Source organism: Moschus berezovskii, chromosome 12 (assembly GCF_049115385.1).
Source record: "Moschus berezovskii isolate FMDL1 chromosome 12, NW_MosBer_1.0, whole genome shotgun sequence".
In the NCBI taxonomy this organism is placed as follows: Eukaryota; Metazoa; Chordata; class Mammalia; order Artiodactyla; family Moschidae; genus Moschus; species Moschus berezovskii.
The window spans coordinates 69,010,927-69,029,408 of record NC_142471.1 but is presented as its reverse complement, the minus strand read 5'-3'; the positions used below and the strand labels follow the sequence as shown (position 1 = coordinate 69,029,408).

The 18,482-nt window shown below is 50.6% G+C and overlaps 1 protein-coding gene across 2 annotated transcripts in view; it reads right to left on the bottom strand.

The window, feature by feature from the left end:
* Positions 1–18,482, bottom strand: part of SUFU (SUFU negative regulator of hedgehog signaling) — a 109,725-nt gene that overhangs the window by 18,222 nt on the left and 73,021 nt on the right. The window contains exons 5-8 of one of the 2 annotated variants that reach the window (XM_055424757.2): positions 18,118–18,203; positions 17,794–17,866; positions 14,600–14,756; positions 12,680–12,791 (exon numbers count right to left, since the gene is read on the bottom strand). In XM_055424757.2, the coding sequence (XP_055280732.1) occupies positions 12,680–12,791; positions 14,600–14,756; positions 17,794–17,866; positions 18,118–18,203 (428 nt within the window). The remainder of the gene's footprint in view (positions 1–12,679; positions 12,792–14,599; positions 14,757–17,793; positions 17,867–18,117; positions 18,204–18,482) is intronic. The other variant, XM_055424758.2, reaches the window with a different exon arrangement.

Genomic DNA, 18,482 nt, shown 5'->3' with positions numbered 1-18,482 from the left:
CGCTGCAGCCTCTGGCCCAAGAGGCACCCCGACACTCAAAGAGAGCACCTCCCCAGAGGGAGGAGGTGAGGTCAGATGGAGGGTGACATGGGGCAGCACGGGGCCCCACTGAGATAGCAACTTATAAGCCCAAGGTAACAGGGACCTTTCCCATCAGCTGCGTGGATCCACCCCAGATGTGACTGCTCTTTCACAAAGCAGTCTCTTCCTCTGGGCTCCCAAAGCCAATTCTGAGTTGCCCTTTGCCCTAGCACCTCCTTTGACAAGCCCTTTCAGGAGACCTGTGAAGAAGACAAAACATGCTGGCCAAGCAGGTCACAGAATTTCAGGGCTGGAAGGAAACTCTGAGGGTGTTTAATCTACTTCTTTCCTTTAAGAAAGAGAGCCGGTAAAGCGTTCAAGGTCAGAGAGCTGGGCTGTGGCAGGCCAGCGTGGGAGCCTCGGACCTCTGACCAGCTCTCTTCCCCTGAGGCCCTGGCCACTACGCCTCCCTTTGGAGAAGGGCAACACCAAACACCAGCCTCGGGGCTTGGACAAGAGCAGGACCCAGGAAAGGCAGCAGCCCTCTTTGGTGAGCCCTTACGCTGCTCCAGAGTAGGACCCTACACCAGGTAAATTTTTCTGTGGTTAACCCTTCTTGTACAGGTAAGGAAACTGTGGCTCAGATAAGAGAGGGGATAAGCCTACAGTCACACAGTGAGTTTAAAAGGAAGAACCAGGGTGTGACTCTCACCATCACTTCCCTGTGTCACCTCTGAGACACATCACCCACCACCAGGCTCCCAGCCCAGCTGCCAGGTGGGGCCGGGCAGCAGGCCTCTCTGACACAGGCAAAAATGCAGATGAATAGCAACTGGGGGGTGGGGGCAGGGGGCTGGGCGAGCAGAATCAACAGCACACAGGGCTAGAGACATCTCAAGCTGGAGGGAAAAATAAATTGTTGAAAGTCAGCTAAAGTCACCTTGGTAACTGCTACAACACACTCACCCGGAACGAGGACATCAAACCCAAGTGCAAACAGCTTTAAAGAAATGGAAAAGAACTTAATCATCTGAAGAATTAATGTGACAAGTGCCCACATTTACACCTCCCACCAACCTTCAATCATTTGAAAACGTACTTTAATCTTTAAAGAGAAAAAAAAAATTGCAAAATGCTAGATCTGCAGTCCTGGAGCTTGGGTATTTCCGGCCTGCTGCTTCAATAGAAACAGGGCAGATACACACACACACACGCATACACACATGCACGCACACACGCAGGAGCCCAGCTTTTTGCTGATTTGTTTTTTCTGGACATCGATGCAGAAGCATGAATTATTTGTGTGGGCTGGGTGAGGTATTAAATCTGCAGCCGACACAGGTTTGCAATGTTTTGCACGGTTGTCAGCTTAATCTTAGTCATAAAAAAATAAGTAGTGTGCTCGCCAGCGTGGCCTAATTTTTCAGCTGGGCTGTTTTCTCCCTGAGTTCCTAGTGGAGGGGAAGGCAGAGCTTCGGGGTTGGAGGGGAGAACTGCTTCCAGGGAAGGCGTGGCAGCCCACAACCTCCAGGGGCTGCTGGGGAGATGGAGCCAGGTGATGAAGTATGCTCCGGGAGGCAGAGTGGCTAATAAATGTAGGTTGGGGGTTCGAGTCCCACATGACCTTCGGCAAATAACTTAACCTCTCTCTAAGCTTTACTATCTTCTTGATGGGAAGAATAATAATACCCTTTCCTTATAAGGATTAAATGAGATGACCTAGGTGAAGCATCAAACAGTGCCTGGGATGTGGTAGGTATACTCAGAATGTATCTGGAATGCATTACCAGGATGTTAGCCGGCTGCCTCTAGAAGTCTATCCTCATGCAGGAATGTTGATAGCTCAATAGAGACTTATTTGCCTTTACCCTAGGCCCAGAATCAAAGTGCCTCTAGCCAAGTCAGTCCCCCTTTCTGAGCAAAGGTCCTTACCCTGGGCTTGGGAGGGGGACTTCTGAGATGGGGCAGCAGTCACTGTGGGCCCTGGTCAACCACTGGTATTCTGGGAAGGCCCAACTACAGGTCAACAAAATCCCTTGAGGCCTTTGTTCTGCTGAGGGACGTGCTGGCAGGGCTCCCTTCCTGCGCAATGAGCACAATGAGCCTTCCTGCAATTCTCATCCACTGGTCCTCAAGTCAGCCAGAAGTAGGTTAATTCATCCTCCATGACAGCCTTGTACATCCCCGAGGCTGCTCCAACAGCCCAATAAGAGTTTCTCTTCCAGGATTTGTGGCCCCAACTTTCAACGATATTCTTTGCTGTTGTTATTGTGGTTTTCAACTATATTCTTAAGATAAGGTCCTAAATCATCCATCCATCCAAGTAACTCGCCCTTGCATTCACTCTAGCTTGTCAAACCCTAGTGTCATGTCCAGAAGTGAAGTTGAAGTGCCATGTGTGGAAATAAATACAGGACGTGGTTTAACCAGCACAGATCACAGAGGGACTGTAAGCTTTCTTGCTTGGGATACTTTATTTCTATTAAAACTGTCATCAAATTGTCTATTCTTTGTAACCTCGTCACACTACCAACTTATACCGCACTCCCTCTGTCAACAAATCCCCCTCAGGCTTTCTCCCATGGACTGAGCTTAAACCTCTTCTTCCCCTGCCTGTGCGTACTCCAGATTATTTGGAGCTTAAAACAGAACTCTGCTGTTACTCGGCTAGGGTTTCGAGCGGTCCAGATATTTCTGAAACCTGGCTTTGGCACACATCATATTGGCATTTCCCCCGACTTCACATCACTGACAAAACCGATAAACTTGCCATCCATGTTCTCATCCCAGGCTTTGATTAAACAGTGAACAGGACAGGGCCAGGCAGACGGGCTGACAGACTGACATCATTACTCTTTGGGTATGCTCATCCAACCGATTATAATCAACCCAACCATTCCACCGCTACGTCCCTCACCCTCCTGGATGTTCTGTAGACATTTCTGTGTCCTGCCAACGATGATGTCAGAAGATACTCTCCAAATGTCTTGCTCACCCCCACCTATATGAGGTCTATAGCACTTCCTTTATCTACCAGATAGAAATAGGTTAAGTGTTTCTAAAAAGGCAGTGAGGAAGGTCCGGCAGGCCTGACTCTCTGAGAAAGCAGGCCTCACTGTTTTTCCTTAGGGAGTGTTCACAGCCTACTCACTGAACAATCTAGCCCAGAGTTTTCCCTGTGAGTTGACACCAAGCTCGCTAGTCTAGAGAGTGAAAGATGCTTTTTGCATCTTGGAACTTCTGAGTGCTTTCAGTCTGCCAACACGTCTCTCCCATTCCCTCAGAGATTACTGACACCAGCTTCCTGAATCTCATCTGCCAATTGGACTGGTATTCTGGGGTGCAATACATGTGGACCAGGAGATCGGAAATCATGGTTTCAATCCTCTTTTATCAATGCCTGTGTGATTCTTCCTAGTCTGATAACCATTCTATTTGAGATGGAAGCTTACAGAACTAGAGTAAATTTTTGCTGCCTCTCTGTCTCTGATTAACATCACTCTGTCCAAATAACAGGACCCAGGTTTTCTTCTTCTTGTTCCAAACAGAAGTATAAAAAATAGTCCTTTTTGCTGATCATAGCACTTTTTTGTAAGACTTAGCTCTTCTTGAGTTTCAGCTTTTCTTGACCCTGTTCCTTAAAGTCAGTGTTGGTCTAACATACTTCTAGCTTTTGTTCAAATTCTTCAAAAATATTCTGAGTTACATAAAGACTTCTCTACATATCTGTACTGGTCCCCAGAGATATTATACCTCCTTTCAGTTTTCAGGGGACTGTCCACAATAATAATAAGAGGTACCAACTATGAAGTCATTTCCTACTCCAGGGGATCTTCCAGACCCAGGGATAGAACCCATGTCTCCTGCGCCTCCTGCATTGGCAGGCGGATCCTTTACCATTGCAGCACCTGGGAAGCCCAACTATGAAGCCAGGTCCTATGCTAAACCCTGTATATATGTGTTCCTTTCATTTCTATAACAACCCTATTGTTGTTGTTTAGTCACTAAGTCGTGTCTGACTCTTTGTGACCCCATGAACTGCAGCACACCAGCCTTCCCTGTCCTTCACTATCTCCTGGAGTTTGCTCAAACTCATGTTCATAGAGTTGGTGATGCCATCCAACCATCTCATCCTCTGTCGCCCCCTTCTCCTCCTGCCCTCAGTCCTTCCCAGCATCAGGACCACAATAACAGAAAACTAGTCAAAATGACCACATGGATCACAGTCTTGCATAACTCAGTGAAGCTATGAACCAAGCCGTGCAGGGCCACCCAAGATGGACAGGTCACGATGGAGAGTTCTGACAAAACGTGGTCCACTAGAGAAGGGAATGGCAAACCACTTCAGTATTCTTGCCTTGAGAACCCCATGAACAGTATAACAACCTTATAAATAGCAATTATTTTTCCCGTTTTACAGATGAAGAAACTGAAACTCAGATACTTAAATAACTAGACCCAAATCGCACAACAAGGTAATAAAGGGCTGAGACAAAACCCCAAGGTCTTGCTGATGCCAGCAAACACGTAACCACAACATTTCTCCTTAAGAGCCTCCCATCCTGTTGAGTGGTCTTTCCTTCTGGGGTTTCCAAGGCCACGAAGGCACGTCTATTTTTTTCCCCTGAACTTTTAAAAAGAATTGCTTCCTAGAAGCCACAGCAGGGCTTCCCAAAGGGTATTCGATGGAATTTTAATTTAAGACACACTTTTAGAAAAGCAGATGTGGCAAGGGCTGGATGCAGCACACTGCATCTCAGATGAGAGATTCGTAAAATGTTGGTATTTCGAGGAGTCTGAGGAGGACTATGGAGGGCAAACAAACCAGTTTCACTTTGTGTAAGCCAGTATCTTCCAAGCTTAGCCACAGGAACCCCTTGTCATTTAATCCCCAACAAAGTCCCTTACAAGGTTGTAGGGACCCTCCGTCTGGGGACCACTGACCAAGCAGTGTTCTGACAGGGCCCAGGGTTTTCCCTCCTAAACCCTGCTCTGCCTAAGTACTTTGTCCCAAGGACCTGTCACGCCTATGGCATCTGCCAGTCAGTCAGGTGCACAGCGAGGCACTCCATCAACTCCTTCACCCTATGGCAAGACACTCTCAGCAGGCCTGTCACCTCAAGCTCTCGGCCTAATGCTGGGGAAGCAGAAGTTCCTCTGAGTGACCAGGAATTGCCTTAATGCCAATTCTGTGATTTTTACCATGTCATTCTTTTCACTATGCAGGGTAAGCTGTAACAGCTCCTACAATATCACTTCTTTGACTTTCCTCAATACCTCTAACATACTTTCCACTTCCCTTTACTCCCTTTTTAGGCTATACCCATTGACTTCCTGCTACAGAAGATGAGCTTTCAGCTCCCTTTCTTCTCACACTCCCTCCTTCCCAAGATAACTGTGCTGTAAGTTTGTTTGGATCAGTATTAAGTGTTTACCTTATTATACAATACTAATGCTATTTACAACTGAGCTTCCCTGGTAGTTGGTAAACAATCTGCCTGCAATGTGGGAGACCTGAGTTCTGTCCCTGGGTTGGGAAGATCCCCTGGAGAAGGGAACAGCTACCCACTTCAGTATTCTTGCTTGGAGAAGTCCATGGACAGAGAAGCCTGGCAGGCTATAGTCCATGGGGTCGAAAAGAGTCAGACATGACTGAGCGACTTTCATTTTCACTTCACTTTCATGTAGTATATACTATGATTACTTTTCCTTTTTAGTGTAATTTTCTATTTCCCGTGTATTTAATAACTGTATTGTTTTCTATGAATTTCAATAATTCAACCCTAAACTAACTACCAATGGCCTGCAGATTGTCCCAAGACTTTCAAATAGAGCAAATATTTATCAATTTTATCTTCTTAAAGACAATTCTCCAGAGGATCCTTCCAAATGACTCCAGTCTGAACTCGCTGCCATCCATTCTTGCTACACAGGTGTCCTCACGGGATCACCCTTCACCTTCATACTAGCAATTCCTCTCCCTCTTTCTCATGGGGGATCCTGTTTCTTGTTTCCTGAGTATTTTCTTCACTCATTTCAATGGAGCATATCCTCTAGCAGATTTCACCTTATTTTTTAGTATGCTTCTCTCTGATCTGTCACCTTCAGGAGTTTGCAGGCAAACTAACACCAGCTTTACTCTGTGCACCGGTTTGGAGACTTTTGTGGCCTTCTTTCCAGTTATTTTTTCCTGAGGAAGGGCAGACACCTCCTCTACTTTTATCCTCTTTTACAGGCAGCACCTAGTGGTGATGAGGCCTGGATCTGGATTCAAAAAACCCAAAGTTCAAATTTTGGGTCTGAACCTTCTTAATCTTGGCTCATTGACCCAGGATAAGTTATAAAATCTAGCTAAGCCTCTGTGTTCCAGTTTATAAAATGGGGACAAAAGTAATCCACAATCCAGGGCCTGGCACATGGTGATACTTAGTAAAAATGCCTGCTTGGCCACAGAACCTGTCCAACCCAGGATCCTTCTTGTATTGGGAGCACTGAGCAATGGTTTACGGGATGGCTCAGAGGCACGCCTCAGTAATTCAGCAACTGATCTAAATCTTCCCATTTATTTCTTTTTTACCACCTGTCTATATAACACATTCTATATTTACACTTCCCACTGGATAAGGGGACTTTTTATATATCCTAACACACCTTCTCCTTCCAACGTCAGGAGAGACTCCTTGTTTCTAGTACTGCAGAGATCGCAGTACATGCTTCTGGTCACCCTACCCACACTTCACAGGTTGACAGAACCGTAGCCATGTTTCCTCTCCGCTCTGCTCTCAACAGATTGAAAAGTCTTAATTTTTCCATTTTAGCCTAAGGGTGTTGGTCATATTCTATCAATGGCAGCAAGTGTAGAAAGGAGAGGAGCCCAACCACCGTGACTCCTTTTAGCCACAATCCCAGTCCTGTGACAGTGATGACGTCTGCACTGGCTACATGACTTGGGGCCTTCTCCCTGGGGATGCCAGGGAACAGGAACCAGGGCACCCGGGTTGGCAACGATTCAGAAGTGAAGTGGGTTTGGCGTGCTGAGCCCAGTCCAACCTCTGGCTTCTGCCCACTAGCCTGGGAGATTGTTCCTTTTGCTTTCAGACTGCTGACGAAAGCGCTGAACTTTCCAGAGAAAGAAGCACTTGCAGGTCTCCCTTCAGGGCAGGACTGGGACAGGGTGTGGGTGGGAGTGAGGGCCCTAGCTTAACTCCACAGTTACTGTTATCACTGAGTTCAGACAAATTCTCTGATGAGGATGACACAAGGGGTAAAAGGCCTTAAAAGGGCATTGGTAGACACCAACAACCAAATGACAAAATGCAGTATTTTCACTGTGATGATGGACTAGCAGGATGGAGTGTGGGTGAAGAAAAAAGAATGAGGAAGGATTGTGTTAAGGTTGGTGGATCCCTTCATCAACTACTAACTCCTCTGGGCACCAGGGACCTCTACCCTGCAGCTGCGTGGTCTGACTTGGGTGGGGGATGAGGACCCCTGCTCTCCTGAATGAGCCAGCTCCAGTTAGAGCCCTTGGCTTTCTGTTTCCTGAGACACTGAGTCATTTCCTCTCTCTAGCTCTCACCTTTGAGCCTTCCTTTTCCCTTCCCTGGAGAAGTGACTCACTGCTCAAGTGTTGGGTGACACTGAGGATCAAGGATGGGTGATAAAAATACTCCTGATTGTGCAACTCAAGGAGGAGGAGATGCAGTGTGGACTGAGAATTTCGACGTGCTGGCCATGAACTCTGAGGCTGGAGCATTAAGAGTTCATGCCACAGCTTCACCTCTTTGGGGAAGTGGACAGAGAATGGAGTTCAAACAGAAATTCACCCAGGCAGGACGGCTTTGGAGCCCTCATTCTGCCCTTTCAAATGTATGTTTCTGAGAAGGGCACACAAAGGCAGGCGCTTAGCAAGACAGCAGGGGATCACAGGAGCCCGGGCCCTTCCCCTCATCAGCCCTGTGGGGCCTGGCCGGGGCCCTGAGAACAGGCCTGTTTCTTTTTCTTTTGGGTTTTCTCTCCAGTGAAAACAACTGTACTTCCCCAGTGTGGGAGGGGTGAGGCGAGCCAACGTGACACGTGGGCTCCTGGCAGGCCACTGTGCGGACACGATGGAGCCCCCGGAGCAGGGTTATCCAGGTTGCCCTGAGTGAGGGAAGTGATGGCAACAGCCCAGCTGTTTTCCCAGATGGAAACTCACCTTCCTTCACCCAATTCACTGGATGCAAACGAGATACTGTCTTCTTCTAATTAATCTTCATGGGCCTCATAGGCTGAACAAAACAAAACACATGCGTGCTAAGTCGCTTCAGTCATGTCTGACTCTTTGCGACGCTATGGACTGTAGCCCACCAGGCTCCTCAGTCCATGGGATTCTTCAGGCAAGAATACTGGAGTGGGTTGCCATTTCCTTCTCCAGGGGACCTTCCCAACCCAGGGATCAAACCTGTGTCTCTTACATCTCCTGCACTGGCATTGGTAGGCAGGTTCTTTACCACTAGCGCCACCTGGGAAGCCTGAAAACAAAATACAGTTTTCTTTAAAGAATGACTCCTTGGACAGGTCACAAGCTCTTCAAGATGGGGACTGAGGCAGTAGGGACCCCCTCTTCAAACGGCCAAACAGATGGGAGCAGAGACACTCATTAAAGTGGAGAGAAACGTACATTGTGTTCTGCTGCATGTTGGGCGGAAGGTACAGCTGACAATGCCATGACAGGAGAAATCATGCTACAAAACTTTAATTTTCCAGAAAGTTAAGGCAACAAGAAAAAAAGCCTTAAGTGCTGCTGGTGCAATTCCAGAAGACTAAAAGAGCTCAGTGATGACGGTTAGTGTACTTTTTAAAGGTACCTCACCACAAAGGGTTTCTCCCACAGCCAGGAACCTTCCCTACCAACACATGGGCACACATACCCAGGAGCCCTGTCCCTCTTTGGGGAGGGGTTGTTATGTGATCCAGAGAGCTCCCGAGAGGTCCCCCAGCTTCGGTCAGTGAGTCACTGCAGAGGAAAAAGGAGGAGGGCTGGTACACCAAGGCAGCTTCCCAGCACCAGAGCAAGTTTACAGAGAGACAAGCCTCGCCACGCAGCACACCTGACCACGCTCATCTCCCAGTCCCTGTGCGGAGGCTGGGGAGCACAGGCTGGACTCCGTACCACAGTCCACGTCTAAGTCAGCCACCTCAGACATGGGATGCCAGTGACTTTTCCCCCCTTGACCCAGGTCCTTACAAACTCTGGCAGGCACAGTGCCTAAGCTGGGCTCCCCTCAGTGGCACAGAGGAGTTGCTTCCCAAACTCACGCGGGCGGGCAGTGGGAAGGGAGGCGCCAGCAAGCCAAAGGAGGCTTTTCTCAACTGATCATCTTGGGAAAAGCCAGATACAAATTTCACGGCTGGAATGCAGGGGTTGTGAAACGCTGGAAGAAGCCCCAAAGAGGGCCAAGGGCTCCCCTTCTGGGAAGGCGGTGGGAGGAGGGCTGGCAGGGGCGAGTGGGAGAGAAGCAGGTTACCCAGAGGGGCCTGCCTTTCTGGGAAGCAGGAAGTGAGGCCTCAAGAAAGAAAGAAATCCCCTAGCCCTGAAGCGGTGGAGGGGCCAGAGGTACGGCTAATTTTGTTTCTGAACATGAGGGCAACGAGGCTTCGTGTCAAGAAGGAATTGTGGTAAAAACGAGCCAATTATGACACATCTTGTTATCTCGGGGATTTGGGAGCACTGAGGCTGGCAGCATGTCCTCCTCGAGTTAAATGCAAACAGTAAGCTTCTAACTCGGGGCTTCAGCCTGGACCATGGCCTCAAGGGAGAGGTTTCTATCCATGCTCCGACTCATGAAAAGGGGTCGGCCTGGGAGGGGGAGAAACAGGCCTGGGGTGTCCCTCACGTGGGCCCTGAGCGTGGCATGAGGCGTTAACACCGTGTTAACAGCTGAGGGACAGCCCGAAGCACCACCCTTTCCTCACCAAGTCACTTATTAGCCTCTCTGTACCTCAGCCTCCTCACCTAGAAAAGGGGGATAATAATATTATCTACTTCACAGTGACCACGAGGGTGGTATTAATACAAAGCCCTTGGAACATGGCCTGGCACACGCACTTTACCAGGAGTGGTGGCTGCTAACTGAGATGGGAAAGAGCGAGCGGCCGAGTCCCCCAGGCAGGCCAGAGCCCCCTGGTTGTGGCCAGGCTCCACGGGCTCTTCTGCTCCTCCACTCTATCTCCACAGCCTCCTCAAACCACATTCGGCCCCGTGAGGACCACATCTCAGAGTCCCCGCCCAGAAAGCCTGACTAAAGGAAAACTGGACACAAAGACACAACAGAGCCTATGCCCATTGTGCCCCCACAGGGAGAGAAGCAAACACTGGTGCCAGCACGTTCTGGGTCGGCTTTCTCAGTCGCAATCCAGGCAGTTTATCTGAAATGGGGTCAGCTCCCAGGGTGGGCAGCACAGATATTACACTCATGCTTGCTAATGTGAACCGAGTCCACTGCCACTGATCCTGAGACAACAGGGAGCTGGAGACTGGGGGGCAGTGGGTGGTGTTGGAAAATGTTCTTGGGGAAGGAGGAGGAACCAGTTCTCAACCATACGCTAGCAGATTGGTAACTAGGACCGATGACCTTAGAGGAGACAGTGCCGATTCCCTTCAGACTGCAGATTCCAGCACCTTAGAGATGAGACTGGGTCCCTGAGCTGCAAGGAGGGGAGAGGACCCCAGAGGGCTGCACCTCTGCTCTACTCTCATCCATCTCTCTGTAGCTCAGCCAATTCAGGCCAGAGTGGAGGCTGCAGCTCTGCCTTGTCTGCAGACGGCCTGTGGATCAGGTCCGATCCCCACTGCCCAGAAGACTGAGTCTGGGCTAGATGTGAGCATTCAAGAACCTTGAGCCCAGCAAAAGGTTGCTGGGGCTGCAGCAGCTGGAAGTACGCCCAAGACAGGGCGTGAGAGTTCAGGCTTGTTCCAGATATACAACAGGGGCTAGTGGGGTACCTCCACAGGAGCCCCTGCCCTTCTGCTCAGAAACCTAGACCTTCAGAGGTGGAGGGGCCATCTGAACTAAGACTGTCTACAAGTTATGGGGCAATCTGTTTGAGCCTTTAAGCCTTCAAGTACCTCCCGACCTCCCACCAGTGCCAACAGGGCCCAGAGGAAGAGGCCCAGCTCAGGGCATGGGAAGAAGCATGGCCCTGGGATGGGAGCCAGACTCCCAGGTGGAGAGTTTCCAGATGCCCCATGACTCTGCCTGGCCCTCTGCTGCTGCCAGGGGAGGATGGTGCCTTCGGCCAGCTCCTTCAAGGCAGCTGGCTGCAGAAACACACTGGCTAGAGTTAAAAGCTGCTCGGAGGTACAGTGGAGGCTTCTCCAGGCTTTTGCCAAAGAGCTCCACTCTCATGGCTTCTGGATGGCAGATTCGCCAGGTGGGCCACCTCAGGCAGCCAGAGCAACTCTCCCTACTCTACAATCTGATCCCAGGTTCCAGCTTCAACTTTAACCAGCCAGGCCTTCCCTGTTCCATCCCCATCAGCTCCATCTCCTGCTTGTTAAAATTCTATGGCACCTTCAAGGCCCATCTCATGTACTTCCTCCTCCAGGAAGCCCTTCCTAACTACTCAAGATCATGCTGACTTGTCCCTTCTGTAGCACGTTAAATCACTACTGCTTCTGGGGGTCATGGATGAGGAACTGGAGATAGAATTCAAAGTAACTAATTCCAACAAATTACATCCACAGCCAGAATCATGCCAATTAATTAATTCATTCAGTTCATATGTTCCCAAAAGAGCCTACACCCCAGATGGCCCTCTGGGTCCTGAGCCTGCCACACAGCGAATGTGTAATAAAGACTTCTCAGAAGAAGGACTGATCACCCTGGACCTGCAGGAGTGGTCCGCCTCCCTTTTAGCCTAGGACACAGCAACTTCCTCTCTGGCAGGCAGGGTTCCTGCTCTAGGCTGCCAGTTCCCAGGCTGCCCCTGCCAGCAGCTATTCCCTGGAGTTGCCCTGGGACCAAGGGCAGAGGCAGGGGGTGCCCAGCTCCAGCTCTGCCCACCATTTGTCCCCATCAGAGGAGGAGAGGTCAGCAGGAAGTAGATCTGACCTCTCGGGTGGTCAAAAGTCTCTCCGAAGAGCTCGTGGACAGATAGCAGAGGCCTGAGAGGACTTCCCTTCCCTGGGCCCCCTGGAAGGGAGGCAGGAAGAAGGGCCTCAGCAGCAGGCGTCCAGTCTGGGGCTGGCCAGACAGGGAGGCCCCTGGGGTTGCAGCTATCAGCCGGAGACCAGGCTCCAGGAAGGAAGGAAGGGCAACTCTGGCCGAGGCCGAGATAAGGAGGGGAATGGTGTTCAGCACAATGGGCTCCCACAAGGCTGGGAGGCCCCAAGTCAGATTTCGCCCCAACTTGGCCTCCCATCTGCTCACACAGCCCATGTAAATATTTACTGTTGTTTATATTTCTGGTCTGCTGGGTCCCCTCCGAGGCCCTTATGACCATGGATCTGTGTGCCCCAGAGACCCTGAGTCCATCCAGAAAGGCCTCTGGGCATTGTTCTCTCTCATGTAAGCCATAGGAACAGGCTCTGAAGGACAGAACTGCTCCCATGTCCCAGTCCCGGGACACTGCTGTCAGGAAGCTGGACTGACCCCTCTGTGGGTGGGCAACTTACGGGGCCCGGTCGTGGGTGAGGCCGTTCTGTCGCTGAGGGTTGATTGGCGGAAGGACAGGTTTGCTGTTGATCTCAAGTCCTCTCCTCAAGGTCTCCCGGATCTGCTCTGTGTCTGCAATGACACCACCAAGTTACCCGATGACTCTCTGGGCCCCAGCAGCCCCATTCCCGTCCTTAGAGCCCAGCTCTGCAGATGTGCTGGGGAAAGGCCCCTGAGAAGGCTGCTCCTGAGGCCACTCCAGCTATCAGCTGTGAGATCTGAGTGCAACGTAAGAACACGGGGCAGACGAGGCATCATGTGCTCCCAAAACTTCTGGTCTGAAGAGCACCACTCTTGTAGAAGACAAGGAATGGCCCCTGGACCACAGAAGGGCACCCTCCAAGGCAGGGCTCTCCTCCACTGTCCTTCCTTTCCTGTGTCACAGGCCCTAGGCTTACCCCTAACATGGGTCCAGACAGTGACTCACAAGACAGCCGCTGCCCAAGACCACCTAGGAATTCTGCCCGCTTACTGGATGCCAGTAACGGTTGCAAGTGCTCTGCCGTGAATGAGCAGGCATCCCTGACACAAGTTTCTGGGTTTGGGGTGGTCAGTTGGTGTCTGGTCTTGCCACCCTTTCCCCTGGGGCCAGGTCAGTGGGATGCTGAGTCATCTTCCCACCTTGGTCCCATCCCAGGGAACCCTGCCTGTCCATAGATCTGCCAAGGACCAGGAGGTGAGAAAAGAGTCTCTTGGTGGAATTATTTCTTTGCAAGATGATTTGCTGGTCTTCAGGGTAAAGCTTACTACTCTGGTCCCCTATGTTGAGATTTTGGTCTAAGACTTACCTCTCCAAACACACACTAAAAAGCAAATTAATGTTGGTTGATCAAAGGGTGGGCTTAGAGTAGATGCTGAACTTGATTAGTGATTTTTCTAGCTGTTTGTTACAGCATCATGGATCGTACTTAAAAAAAATTTTTTTTAACAGCCAATAATGGTTGAAATTTTGGACAAAGCTGTGAATTCTTCCTTAAATTAGCCCTTTTTCGCAAATGCAACTGAATGAGTCTAATAACTGTACGCTCTCTCAGAACCTCCCTGGGACTTGGCACATCATTAGAACAAGCAGGAAGGAAAGAAAAGGGTCAGATATTTGCATGAGGGGTTTAAGTTGTTCTTTATGGAAAGAAAACCTTTTGTAAGTGCTATCACATTGTTTGTATTTTATGCAGGACCAAGTCTCTTACTCTTCGAAAGATAAAGAAAGGAGGAAGAATAGAGAAAGGAAGTAGAGAGAGCAGCTATAAGCATGTGTCTCTATATATGGCTGCTTTTCTTTTGAAGATAGTTAGGGATGCCCTTTCTTTAAAACCATGACTATTCCTCTAGCAAAGACCAGCATGGTGAGCTTCCAACAGGAGAGCCATACCCTCCTTATCCAAGGCCAACCCCCAGGTTCAGAGGTAAGGGTGCTTGCCCCTGCTCCTTACCTTGTATCTGCAAGACAGTGTGTGTGTTGGGGGGGGGGCGGCGGTGGTAAAGTCTATATACTGGTCTCATACTCAGGCCTTTCCCATCTGAGGCCTGGGCAGGCCTGAGGGTCTGGCATGGCTTTCAGGCTAAAGCTGGGCCCTGTGTCAATTCTGTGGGTGGCCAGGGCTTGTTCTCCTCCACTTGGGTGGACTATGGTTGTTTCCTGTAACTGTTCGAGGGCTTCCACTCACCTCCCTGACCTCAGATTGCAAGGAGCAAATCTAAAACACAATGGTCACTGCTGGAGGTGCAATGTGAAATACATATACACACACACAAAACCCAGGAGAAATGGGTCAGTAAAGCTCCCTCCATTCCACCTTGCTGGAGATCTCACTGGTGGTTTAAATCCAGACAATAAATGCTAAAACCCAGCCTAGGCAAGGGGAATGTGAGGCCCCCACCTTTGCCGGAGAGCCGCCGGGGCTGAGCGCCCACGCAGATGCTCCGGCTGTCCTCGTCATCCTCAGGGGGCCGGCTCAGGTCATCCCAGGCGCACTTGGCGCTGACACCACTCAGGTTGGAGCCGTCTGTCTCAATGCCTTTGTCAACTCGCTCCTGCTTGGAAAGAACCAAAGAGCCAGAGTTCCTTCAGCCAACTGATGGCCCAAGGTCACCACCACCTTGCCCATATTTATTGAGCCTCAATAAGAGCTAAGGGCTTCCTTGGTGGCTCAGCGGTAAGAATCTACCTGCCAATGTAGGAGAGGCGGGCTCGACCCCTCAGTAGGGAAGATCCCTTGGAGAAGGAAATGCAACCCACTCCAGTATCCTTGCCTGGAGAATCCCAGGGACAGAGGAGCCTGGTGGGCTGCAGTCACAAAGAGCTGGACATGACTTAGTGACCAAGCACGAACATGAGTAAGAGCTAAGCATGGGACAGGTATCAGAAGAACAGGATACCTGACTCTATTCTGCCCTGGTTACTAACGAATGATGGTCTCTGCCGGCCACTGGGCTCCTCCAGGAGAACCAGGAGTTAGGGGAGCTGGAAAGAATGAAAATCCCAAGGGAAGCTTCTCCTCACTCATTAAGACTTCCAGTATAGTGACCTTCACACCTGTTTCAGAGCCCTGACTGCCCTGTGCTGGCCTTGGAGCTGACATAGCAGGGCCAGGAACTACCTCCTGGAGGAAAGGCACAGTCCTTCCTCTGCTGACTGATCACCCGGCCCTGCTCCAGAGGCCAGTGTGAAAGCAGGCCATAGGCGGGAGAGACTGGGACTCAGCCCCATCTCTCCAGTGCCACACCTGTAGTTTCTTCTTCCAACAGCAGAGGGTGTGGTCACACGGTGACGAGCCCCCAGAGAGCAGAAGGGCAGGACTTTTCCTGTGGCATCGCTGACTTGTTTGGCCAAGGATTCTGGATGGAGATTCTTTTCCATTTCTCAGACTGAACTGGCGGCCGGAAGGGCGATGAGCATCTGCAAGCCCCACCAGAGGTCCTGCCTTTGCACAGGCATTGTGGAGTCCAAACACTCTCCAAATGGCCTCAAGGAAGAGGTGAACACAAACACCCTGGGATTTCCGGTAAAATACAGTTGTGCTGTTGGGCTTTGGATGAAAGGTCATCTGGGAGGCTCCTGCAACCTTGCTCATAAACAGTCATGTAGGCCAAATAAAGCTCCTGAGTCAGGACCTCAATTAGAATCTGCTCCTCCCTGTCTGGGGACCTTCTCCCCATGGCTCCACAGGCCCAAACTGGCCTGCTGCTTGGCCGGGGAGCCTGTTCAGAAAGCACAAGGTAAGCCTACAGAGAGGGTCCTTGCTTCTAGACACCAGTCAGCAGGTGGCCCTGGCCTGATGCCTCCTTCCCATCAGCCCCCCTCTCCCCATCTCCAGGGCTCCCATCAGCCCAGGCAAAGCTGGGGATTCTGAGCTGACAACAGGGAGTGGCTCTCTGTGTCCTGGGCAGGGGCGTGTGGGTGCTGGTTTGCTTAGGATGGAGTCTTATGTTTTTCCTTCTCCACTGGTCACCTTGGAGCCCCTCACCTAAGCAAGAAGCTGAAGACATCTCTTGGCTCAATGAGCTCAGCCCACTTACTTTATAAGTAAACAAGAAAGGGTGAAGACGCCGAGGAGTCTGGGGACTTGTTCCCGCACACAGCTGGCTAGTGGTAGAGTGTGGAGCACAGGGCCAGGAGCAGCTCTAAAACAAACCAGCTGCAAGTAGACCCCAGAGACACAAGTGCGCACAGAGCAGCTCCCACTGGGTGCACACCGAGGTGCTTTGCTTGCTTTTAAAGAACACTAGTGCTCCGGGTCCTGCTGGCTAGCCTTAGGGACGCCTGAAGACTAGAGAGGAGAACTGCTCTTGGTATGTAGAGCAAGGACAGGCTGCTTACCCTAGCAGCTTAAAGATCGGGTGCTTTCTTAGCACTTGGCACTTAGGACAGGGGCCAAAGCAACAGCCCATGGTGCCCTGTGTTGGATCCCAGTGTGGCTGTAGAACAAGGGCTTAGGGAAACACAGCCATGTGGTGCTGGTTCTTGCATAAGCAGAAGCTACCAGGAAACCAAGTTAAAGGAGAGATAACAGAGGATCCTAGCAGTGATCAGAAAGCTTCAGTGTTCAAGGCACTAGGTAAATAGAGAAGCATCATCTGTGAATGAGCAGGCTTCTGTCTGAGAACTCCCAGGTCTGCAGTAATCAGCCCAGGGACCACAGGCTACCTGTCTGCCTGCTACCTCTCCCGACCCCCTCCCAGCCTTCCTAAAGGACACTAACTCTTGGCACTAATACAGGCTGCCTGTGGCCTGTGAAACTTCTACAGAGGCATAAAATGTTCAGAGATGGCAATGACTTGCAAAGGGCAAGTGCAAAAGAGAAGAAGGAAGGCACGTGCCAGGCACATTACTGGCTGTCTGTGGTTCCTGCTTCATGAGTAGCCCATAAGAAACAAAGTTATGCTCTATGCGGCTTTCAAAATTCACCTGCATACAAACAGTGCTGCTTCTAAAAAACCCAGAGATGACACTGACACTCAGTACAGGTGGGCCATACACAGCAAGTGGGAACGGCCAACCTGTGTGTATAAAGACTTTCTTTTATAGATCAAGGGATACCAACCTACCCATGTGAGGAGCCTGGTGTCTGACTGCCCAAGATGAAAATGATCTGAAGGATCTTTAGACCAATCAGCGCTCACCCCCACAGCTGGGCTGGGGTCACTGTCACCTGTCCCACTGTCTATCATGGTGTGGCAGTGGCAGTAGGGAGGTTTTCTGAAAGGAAGTCCGTGTTTTTCTAAGAAGGGGAACATGGCAGGATGAATCCCAGACAGGCAATACCCATTATACTGATTTTCTTTCTTTATGGTGATCCAATTTTTTGGTCAGGTTTATTGATGTGTAATTTGCATTCAATAAAATCAATCCTTTTAAAATGCAGGAAAATGTGTGTCTAAGACAATTTTTCCTGGACTGAAATCTTTGCTCCGTTATGTACTCTGCAGAATTCAGGGAACAAGTTACATATCATGCCATATTTCTACTCACTCACAAATACAGCTCCTCTGTTTTCCCAGCAGGAAAGCCAGGGTTATGTGGCAGAGGCCTAGGCACAGTGTGCTAGAAACGTTTTCATCACTCAAGACATACTTGCAAGTGCGGGTCGATCTCAAATATGGTCTCTCCCCTCCGCATGTCAGTTATCAGCCAGGGGCCGCCAGCGCTGTGGACAAGGAAAGGGGACAGGATGGTAACTGAGGGGTTGGAGCTGACGGGCTGAGTCTACAGCCTTCCCTGTTCGTTGCCCCAGGCCCAGAACACAGGGTACAAGAGGCCAAGGGACAGCCAGGGGTAGTGATCAGGGAGGCCCAGTGTGAAAACCCAGAGTCTGAGCAGTAATGTAAGGGGGAAGGAGGTTCCCAAACCCTGACCTGGGGAGACTTCCCCCACCTCCTGGCGCAGGGGTGCACTCACACGGGTACCGTCCGCAGCAGCTCCAGGATGCCCTGCCCGTTCCACTGCTGGGCTGCGTGGAGCTCCTCAGTGCAGACGCCAACAATCTGAGACCCAAGGACAAAGATGCCATTGTGCGTTAATGGCCATTCCTCCCACCCATCCGGAAGGTCAGCCACACAGGCTCTCTCAGTGTCCCCAAACCTGGGGGACCACAGGCAGGATCTGTGCTCTGGGGCTGATGTGTCCAAAATAGGATGGTTCCCTTAGAAAGGAACAGTGGCCTGACTAGGAAACAGATGGGTCCACAGGTGGGGCACCAAGGTCTGACCCTTGCTCTGTTGCAATGGCTTGGGTGTCTGGGTGATACAAAGCCAAACCCCAGA